Genomic DNA, 10,175 nt, shown 5'->3' with positions numbered 1-10,175 from the left:
TCACCCTCTCCGGAGCCCCAAACGGACTCCAGATCTGGCCTCCCGATGAAGAACAGGAGGTGACGGCGGCTCCGCCTCGTGGATCGTGATAATTCTTTCTCCACTATTTTTTTCTGGAAAAATAGGATTTTATAGCGTCAGTTTCAGGTCTGCGGGGCCACCAGGTGGGAACAACCCACCTGGGGGCACCAGGAGAGGGGGGGTGCGCCCTGGTGGGTTGTGCCCACCCAGGGGCCCCTCTCTGGTAGGTCTTGGCTCTAGAAATTCTTATATATTATATAAAAATTCCTCGCAAAGTTTCGTTCCATTCTGAGAACTTTTATTTCTGCACAAAAACAACACCATGGTAGTTCTGCTGAAAACATCGTCAGTCTGGGGTTAGTTTCATTCAAATCATGCAAATTAGAGTCCAAAACAAGAGGAAAAGTAGATACGTTGGAGACGTATCAGTACTGCACTCGAGTATCTTCGTCTTCAGGCGATCAATGGGTTGAGTAGCTTCCACATCACCTCCATGACTCTCAGGACTATTTATGTGTGTTGCTGGTGCGGCAGGAAGACATCACAAGATGTGTGCCATGGTATGGTCATTAAGGACACACCTGCACTTGATAGATTACTTGTAGTTGATCAAGAAGGTCCAACAAGAATCAATGTCATTTATGCGCCGAAATTGACAGTGGTGGCCTACTCATCTAACAAATACTCCGAACTTGTTATTGGATCCACACCCGTTCAGGTACAACAGCCGCCTTCTACCTCTCCTTCTACAAATTAACATTATTTCTAATTTTGAAGACGTTTGTTCGTCTGTTATCCAGAAAATGATTCCGACAAGCTTGACCCCGAAACTATGCGCAGTGAAGGTCTTGGCACTAGAATCTATCGGCCCCAACCTGGAGCAAGTTGTCAGTTTCCTGAGATGCTTTCCATGCCTGGAGAAGCTATATATCGAGGTGATCTTCCTTTCCTGTTAAATGTTAACCATAAGGGAGTTCAATTTGTGACACCTTTTTCCAAGTTTAAAATGACAATGTACTACGATTTCTGAAGGATTCTTTTGGAGGATTTCAGTACATACATGTCCCCCACCCATATTGATTGCTTGATCCATATGGTTACAATCCATAAGCATTTCTCCTTTTGATTCATCTGTACTAGTTTTCTTAGGGAACTTTTCATCCACTCCAACCTCTTGTGAAGAAGGCTACATTTTTCTAGAATGTAATGAAATGCCCATGTTAATCATGTCAGATTGAAGATGGCATGTTAGTGCATTTTACAAATCCTGCAAACCAAATAGGCCTGTAGTAGTGTTCAAAACTGCATGTAGGCACTAACGCGTTTTTTTTTCTTTTGCAGATAAGATTAGGCCCAGTGGTGGATAATGTGATACAATATAACAATCACGTCGAATGCCTAGATCTGCATCTCTCATAAATTACTTTGAACTTCTACCGAGGGACCTTACCAAAGATTATATTCGCCAGATTCTTTATTGTCAGAGCAAGGGTGCTGAAGGTAGTGAGGTTGCCCTACATTTATTCCGCAAAATGAATGGTTTGTTGATCAGCTCCGGCGCCTGCGGCAGAATGGAATAGGCTCCGAAAATGCTGAATTTTATTTTGGAACCTCAGATGATAGAGTAATGAGAAGTCATCGTGTCAATCCCATACATGACTTCTCAGTGGCTGACCCCTTTGCAAAAATTACGAGGTTTCGAAACCAGACTTAGAAGTGGTAATATTAGTTTGAACCTCTTTGATATCCATGTTCAGCGGATCAACGCGAGCATTTGCAACTCATGAGCTGAATTTCATTCCTAATATCAGTTTGAACCTTGTAATCTTCGAATTTGAGCCTTGTAATATTTCAAGTTTTTGTGGTACAATCGTTGAAATGGCATCGTATGAGACTCGTATATTGGTAACACTATTTTGACCTTAATATGCAATGGTCTTAGATTTTATTAACCATTCTCAAATCTGTTTACCTTGTCGATCTCACAGCACACGATCTGTATAGCTAACTCGACTGCGATCTTCGACATTATTGCACACAATTGGTTTCTTCAACCGTGTGCCCTGTAGAGCGCAGAATTAATTATCGCACTCGAGTGTCCATCATCACCCTTTTGTGTAACTTTGGCCTCATCACCCACGGGTAAACTTATGACCGAAGTAATTCCACACACTTCATTTTTACAAAGCTTTTTGCCAATAAACACCCACGATTTGCCCCTCTTCTAGCCGACGCGTGGCCAAACTAGCCGTACGGGAAGCTTGCGCGGTAGCGCGGGGACAGGCTCACCGATGATACATTTGGCGCCTCTTCGAGCCCACGCGTGGTCAAACGAAATGCGTGCGGTGCGGTGTTGTCAAGCGTGCACTGGAATCCTCCGCTATGAACGCCGTGACAAGACTTGACGATTACAGGCCGGCCGACCCCCATTTATTACAGCGGCCATTTAACCCTTGTGTCTGTTCAACCTTTCGATCGCGCCCCACCATTGCAAGAAGCACACCCACCACGACAAATTCTTAGAGGGTATCTTGCACGACTCCAATGGCGCTCTGAGCGGCTGTCGACGACGAGTAGCAGTTCACCATGCATGCCGTGGTGGACACCCACAGAAAGTTCATGGACCTCTCGGTGGTGTACACCAACAACCCTGTCTGTGTGGAGCACTTTGTCCATATCATGGAGCTGTTGCTTGCCGAGGAGAAGTACAAGGTGGTCGGGTTCAACCTCGAGTACACCCGCGCTTGTGCCGGGTCTCGTCCCAAGGTCGTTGTCGCACAGATGTGCATGCACAACCACGTCCTCATCTACCACTACTGCCTGGCCAGAAGGCCTTGCGAGCGTTTCGCCAGGTTTGTCAACAGCCCCCACTAGGGATGGAAATGGAGTGGAAAGTTTCCGCTTTTCCGGAGAAAAAATGGAAACAGAGAGGAAATATGAAAAAGGAAATGAAAATTTGCAAAACAGAAATGGAAATGAAATTTTTTATATGGAAACGGAAACAAAAACGGAACCGTGTTTTCCGGTGGAACAGACGTGAAAACAAAACTTTCCATTTCCGTAAATATGGAATTTCCAATTCTACTATAGGCCTATAGTTGTTTTGTAGCCAACTACCAAACAACACACAATGACACAATGAGTAGAATGAGCGGAATGGGTCATTTGAGGACCAACTTTTACTACCACACACATACTCAACTAGACCCTGTACAGAATTGTCATGTACTACTACAATACTATACTATGTTGCTAACACAACCATATTATTTTGTAGTCATGTTAACAATTCCATAAATTTGTTAGTTTTTTGTCTATATTTCTCTATGATTCAATGGGGTTTTAAGTTCTGGTCAACAAACCATTTTGTTTCCGTGTCCGCTCTGTATTCGCTCCGTGTCTGTTTCCGGTAGTATTTGTTTCTGTATTCGTTTCCGCTTCTGCAAAAAAATATGAAAACAAATATGATAGCACCCAGTTCCGTCCGTTTCCGCGCCGTTTTCATCCCTAGCCCTCACTACATGTTTGCTACGGTGGACATCACAAACGATGTAAAGGTGCTCAAGAATTCGGGCATCGCCTACCAGAATCTTCTCGACGTCTAGGGCCAATACAAGATCTGGGGCAGCAAGGAGCATGAGAAGGACTCACTGGTTCACCTCGCCGAGGCCATCATCGACCCCTACTACAGAGACATGAAAGATTCCTGCAACAAGGACAAGCGTGCCTGGCACTCGGCCTGGATGGAGAAACTCGACAAAGCTCACGTCGTGTACACGGCCAAGGAGGCGTACACGAGGTACGACATGTACAGGCGGACCATTGACATGAGGAAGTGCCTCCTTCCCCAAAACGGCCAGGGATCCAGCCAGAAGCAGAGCAATGGCAAGCGTCGTCGCAACAAGAAGTAGATGAATAGATCCTCGTTTCTCCTAGTTTAGTATGCATGTAATTGCTTACTTTGGTGTGTGGAAATGTTATGTGTATAGTCACTTGTGTAATTGTATGCTTAATTTGATTATGCAATGCTGTCTTTTTAAGTATATATGTTGATGCTATGTAGACAGAGCGTAGATGTTGTGCGGACAAACAAAATCACGTTGCACACGGACTAAACAATGGAACCCGTCGGTGATGTTTTCATCAATCACTCACAATTGTATACCAGCAATCGTTTGCTCACAACACATACGGCTTGTTAATAGGAATCGTCTGTGTTGTTATCGGTCTTCCCACACATTTCTGATTACACACCTGTTTGCCGCATATCACACACATCTTGTTAAGTTGAACCGTTTATATTTTCTTGGCTCAACGCAAACAGTTCACCAGAGTGAACTCTATGACGTATATCGCTCACACCTTTATCTGCCTGCCCGTTTCTGTTGTTCCGCCTCGTCACAAACAGTTTATCCGAGTGAACTGTATGCCGTATATCGCCACGCCTTCATCTGCCTGCCCGTTTCTTTTGTTCTGTTTCATCGCAAACAGTTAATTGAACTGAACCGTATGCCCGGCATCGCACACGGAACTAAAATCTGAACCGTGTTTGATGCATCATTCATTGTAAACGTTTTGCATCTTTTTTTACGGTTATTTTACATCACCATTTGCGATTAATGTATCGCATATAGTTTCGTCAAAGGGTCTCTGATTGTCGCGTTAGCAGCATCATGCAGTAGTGTATAGAGAGATTCTAGAGAGAGGACTCCCTACTTTGGGCAGGTCCCGTGCTTGTTAGTTAGACCTTCCATGAATACTCTGTTCAATGTTTCCTTGCAAAGTATGCACATGTCGTGGGACTCTTTGGAACCTTCCATAAACACTCTACATTTCCTAATTCGGATTCCACTGCAGCCGGATGGGAGCTCAGCACGATCCAATTAACACGTGGCAGGTCATCACATGCGCACGGCGGCTGCCGAGCCGATCGCAGGGTTTGAAGCCTCGTCGGTCAGAAAAGCTATATCAACATACCTTTTTTTTCTTTTGCATATATATCAACATAGGTTCGCCTATTGTTATTAGGCAATGCCAGAGAACGAACGTTCTCCTTCTACTCTTCCCGCGCGATCCACGATGCATGGTCGAATTTCACTCCAGGACATGCGAGAGCAAGTTCTTGATGATTTTTTTAGAGTTAAGTTCTTGATGATTTCATGGCATTAGCCTGATATATAGCAGCGGAATGCCCAGCCGGCGCCGCGCCGTAGCCCATCCCAAACTTGCTTGCAGAGTTTGGGCACAGGCCGTCCTGCATCTGTATGACCGAAACTTGTTTCTCATGGCAGAAAGGGCCATATTGTTCGTGACTTCATTTTTTTTCTGGACACGTATAAGGTTTGCGTTAAGTAGTCTATTGATCCGGATGAATTTTTATTATTTTCGATGTTTGTTATACTGTCATGATTGAAGATTAATATATAGGAAGTTTTTTCCCCCAAAAAAGTTACAAAACCGGCTAAGAACTACGCTTCAAAGCGAACAGCTGTTCGAGTATGAGATGTTGGCGAACGTTCGCTGGTTATACTCCTTCCGCATGTTTAACCCCGCAAAAGAAATTCTCCCCAGCCATGGCCGCCACGGATTGGACTCAAAACCACACGGGGGTGGGCGTAGCGTAACCGAAGGAGGCCGAAGGGAGCAGGCAAGCCTCGTCCCCCTGCAACCCCGCGAAAGAAAATCTCCAGGAGTAAATTGCATAAAACCACCACTTTAAGGGCTAGGTTTGCGAAAAACACTAGGATACAGTTTCTCTGCAAAAAACACCACATCTTGCGTAATTGTTCTGCAAAAACCACTGATCGGCGGATTTGGCTCGGTTAAATGTGTTTATGACAGATTGGGCCCCTTTTTCGCTGACGTGGCATACCGTTTTGCACAAAGTGCGCTGGATGGGTCAAAAAGCAAAATCACCCCAACATTCTTTCCCCTAACCGCCTAGGCCCTTGCCCCGTCTCCCTGGACTTCGTCAACCTCGCTCCCGAGCCGCCCGAGGAGAGGATCCCGCACGCCGCTGCAAGTAGGAGCTCGCCGGAGCAGACGAAGCCGGCGAACTGCGGAGGAGGGTGCACCATGGTCCAGTTCTTGGACTTGAAGTCGAACACCCACAACGCGTGCCCGCCGCAGCGTTCCTCGAACTCGATGGCGCCAGTCACCACAACGCGCCCGGCGCTGCCGCCGCTCGACTGCGCACGCCGTGCTGGCCTCGAGACCAGGCGGGTAAGTGCCCACCTCGAGCCAGCCCCGGTGCTCCCCGCTCCACTCCACCACGGCAGCGGTGCCCTCGATGCACCACGCGGCTGCGCACCACCACGTGAGTCGTCGCCACCTCCGGCGAGGGAAGCTGCGTTGTCGCCCCGATTTCCCCTCCAGTTTCGCCACCTCATCCGGGTCCGGCGAGGGATGCCGCGCCGCCGCACCGATTTGGCCTCACGCGCGAGGAGACGCCCAGCGCGGGCTGCCGGATCCGGCGAAGGATGCCGCACCGCGACCCCGATCTGGCCTCCAGGCGAGGAGCCGCCCAACGCCGGCTACCGGATCCGGCGAGGGCTGCCGCCCCCTCCCCTCGATTTTGTCTCCTGCGCGAGGAGGCGCCCGACGCGGGCTGCGTTGACCGACCCAACCAGTGGCGGATGCACGTGGGCTGATTGCATTTTTTATTATTTAGGGGTGTCTATGTAAAAATTTATGGACTAGTTTGTAAAATTATATTAAAATTGACCTGGCACGAAATGTTACGCCACGTAGGCAAAAAAGGGCCCCATCTGTCATAAACACACTTAACCGAGCCAAATCCGCCGATCAGTGGTTTTTGCAGAACAATTACGCAAGATGTGATGTTTTTTGCAGAGAAACTGTATCCTGGTGTTTTCGCAAACCTAGACCTTAAAGTGGTGGTTTTATGCAATTTACTCAATCTCCGGCCATGGCCGCCTCCCTCCCCGACTGGATGATGCTCGAGCGCTTCGTGTTCTCCAGGGAGTCCTTCCCGGACAGCGAGGGCGCGCCCTTCATCAAGGCTGACGGCACCAGCTCCCACGGCGGCAGCTTTTCCATCGCCTTCCTCGTCCTCCAGCCCCCGGGCATCTCCCGCCTCTACCTGCAGTGGCCGGGCGGCCCAAAGGAAGGCTCTCAGTGCGTTCTCGTAGCGGCACACCGCAATCTCGTCCTGTTCAGGCTCACCCCAGAACCTCTAATCATCCGCGAGGCCCCCTTCGTGGATTTCCGACAGGACCACTTCATCTGCGGAGCCCAATCCTCGCCGTCCCAGCGGTCGCTGCTGCTCCAAAAGATCCCCAAGTGCGACATACCTGGGCTCTTGGATTGGAGGGATGGGAAGAAGGTGACCACGCCGCGCTCGTTTGATCTTAACCCCGTTAGCATCTTGTGCCGCGGAGAAGAAGAATTCGCCTTGGCGCAGTTGAACTTCCGTAGATCCAACAGCGAGTGGGGCAAGATTGAGGCTGAGCTGTGTGTCCTCCGCTCCAAAGCAAGCAATCGTCGTCACCAATGGAAGAGTGAGAAGTGGCTGCCGGTCCAGTGCGAAGGGCATGAAAGATCTGATTTGGAAAATTGGAGAACCGATAGAGTGGTTCCGTTCAACAAGTATTTGGGTTGGGTTAATTACGGCGGGGGAGGTATCATATTCTGTGAGGTGTTCAAACAAAAGCCTGACATTTTTTACCTCCGACTACCTATACTCGAGCATTGCTTACATCAACCTCCATTGAGATTCCAGGAGGCCAGCCGCGTTGTGGGTGTAACCAAAGGCAGCATGGGTTGTGATGAGCTGAGGTTTGTTGATGTAGTCTGTCAGGATAGTAACATTATTGATCCACTAGGCTCTGGTGACAAGGAGGGTTTCACTATCGCCTACTACGCTTTGAGGATAACACAGAGTGGTGGCATGGAGTGGGATATGCTTTTCTTCATCACATGCTATGAATTGTGGAGTATCAACCCTGAACTCCCGCATGAACTTCTGAAGCATCCTGTTGTAAGTATGGACGACCCAAATGTGGTATATTTTCTGATGTCGGAGCGTCTGGAACATGTTGACAAGGTTTCCGTAGTTACTCTTGATATGAGTACCAAAAAGCTGCTTTCAGTTCATCCATATATTAATGGAAAGGAAGACCTCTTGGGCAAAGACGGTGACATGGTTCGGCGAAACGCCACTTTTCTCCAAACCTTTCTTCCCTCAGAACTTCCTAAGTTCTTAAAATCCCACCAGGTATTTGCATCCCAAATTTATATTTGTGCCCTGTGTACAAGCTGTTGCTTTGTTTGTTATTTATGCGAGTGGTATTTGTTCAGCTTAGTAGATAATGGCGTTCTAATAGATTAGAAGAGTACAAGAAATTGCTTGACTGTTTTTGTGATGTCATAATTTGAATTAAAATGATATCTACCACATTTGTATAATAAAAAATAAAAATGACACATCTGTGCAGTTGATTTTGTGTCCACCTTGCATGCAAATCGCCAAGCTCTGCATTTAAATTTAAGTAGAGTCTCACCGCTGATGATAGAAAGAGATCACCGCTGTTCAGTAACTATCGGTGCCAATAGCATAATCAAACTTTGTCACAACGAAATACGTACTCATTTTATCACCTGTGTTCCTGCTGTGAGCAATTGTTGCTTACTTATGGCACAACGAAGAGAATTAGAAATTGAAAACTACGACCAAAACCCTATAGCAAGTACAGTTTTGGGAGGCTGTAACTTGAGGTCTAGCCCTTCTTTGTCTTTTCTTCTTATTTTCATGGACCATTTTCTCTGTTTGGTTCAGTTAGAGTTCGTGGTGCTCTGCCTGAATCCTTCAGGGTTCACCGGCACTATTCTATACTGTACTTTGGAGCTTTTAGTCCCTTTCCCTCCCCTTATATGAATTGACAGTGCTCCTGCCATTGCCCGTAAAAAAAGTACAGTTTTTTTCTGAGTGGATGTTGACATCAGTTTGCTTACCACGCTCGCCGCGCGATGTATAACAAGTACAATTTTTAGTTGAAAGTGGTCACAACTGTATTCATTGATACAAGTATCTATCATTCATGTGTTCAAAAATACTGAAATATGTATTAATTAGCAAGGCTGTGGGGAAAGTAGCAACTATTTTGTGTTCTTTTATTTGCTACAATGATTTCGTTACATGTCATTATTTATGAGCTTTTTTTGTTTTAGATTTCATAGCTCAAGTGAAGGTGCGAAGAAGATGAAATCAGGCGACCAAGTCCCTATGCTAAGACTAAGGACTGAAGCAAACCAGTTATACGATATTGGAACTTATTAGTAGTTTGATCAGTATCTGTAATGGACTTGTAATGTCCTGTGATTATGACCTCTATGTATTTTGGGTACTGATATGTAGCAATTGCCGAGACCTCTATGGGCACACGATTCTGTGGCATCTCGACACGGCTGAGACCTAATGCTGATATGTAAGACTTCATAGTGTTGTATTACCGATTTATGACCTGATGCTTTCTTAATGATCATGTTCATGGTACTTGTGATTTTACCAGACCCAACCGTGCAAATATTTGTTCTGTTCTGAAATTTTTATTCAGTAATATAGCTACTTCGATCTGTATATAGTCATGAATTGACCAGATCTTCAGTACACGCGTCGAGGTTTTCATGTTTGGTATTAACACTCATGGTTGACAAAGCTCATATCTTTTGTTCAGAAGAATGTCTTGTTGGGCTTGTAAGTTACTACACTGGTTTGGGCAGCAAAACCGAACTGCAAATGGGCCCTTAATTTCTTAGTGATCAGCAAGTTGGTGTGCCTGGGTGATCCAGTGAGAAATTTGATCAATGAAGCCTGCATATCAAAATAGATGAGCAGTATCAACTTGCCTAACCACTATGCACTATGAATTCAAGTTGAAGTGTCAATGTTATGCTATTAGTTTCAAAAGATCTTATGAATTAGACACCACTGTCCCAAATTTTTCCTTCCTGATATTTGTTTACACTCTTCATGCCAGGTCACTATGTGCTCCATCATCTTCTGCTTGCACTTGATACTACGACCATAAATGAGATGCATATTCAGCATGGTGATGCATGCCTAACAAAAATCAAATGGCCATGTGTTAAATTTTTGGTTATAATCCAATCAAGGTGAGCAGCAGCCAGCAGGG

At 46.2% G+C, this 10,175-nt stretch overlaps 1 protein-coding gene across 1 annotated transcript; it reads left to right on the top strand.

The window, feature by feature from the left end:
* The first annotated feature begins 6,892 nt into the window (after positions 1 to 6,892).
* LOC123052372 (uncharacterized) lies at positions 6,893 to 9,550 on the top strand. The gene is made up of 2 exons (XM_044475520.1): positions 6,893 to 8,257; positions 9,211 to 9,550. Exons 1-2 carry the CDS (start codon positions 6,926 to 6,928, stop codon positions 9,217 to 9,219), a joined length of 1,341 nt encoding a protein of 446 aa, XP_044331455.1. The 5' UTR covers positions 6,893 to 6,925; the 3' UTR covers positions 9,220 to 9,550.
* The last annotated feature ends 625 nt before the right edge of the window (positions 9,551 to 10,175 follow it).

This window comes from Triticum aestivum, chromosome 2D (genome assembly GCF_018294505.1).
Source record: "Triticum aestivum cultivar Chinese Spring chromosome 2D, IWGSC CS RefSeq v2.1, whole genome shotgun sequence".
Lineage (NCBI taxonomy): Eukaryota > Viridiplantae > Streptophyta > Magnoliopsida > Poales > Poaceae > Triticum > Triticum aestivum.
This window is presented reverse-complemented; position numbering and strand designations above follow the sequence as displayed.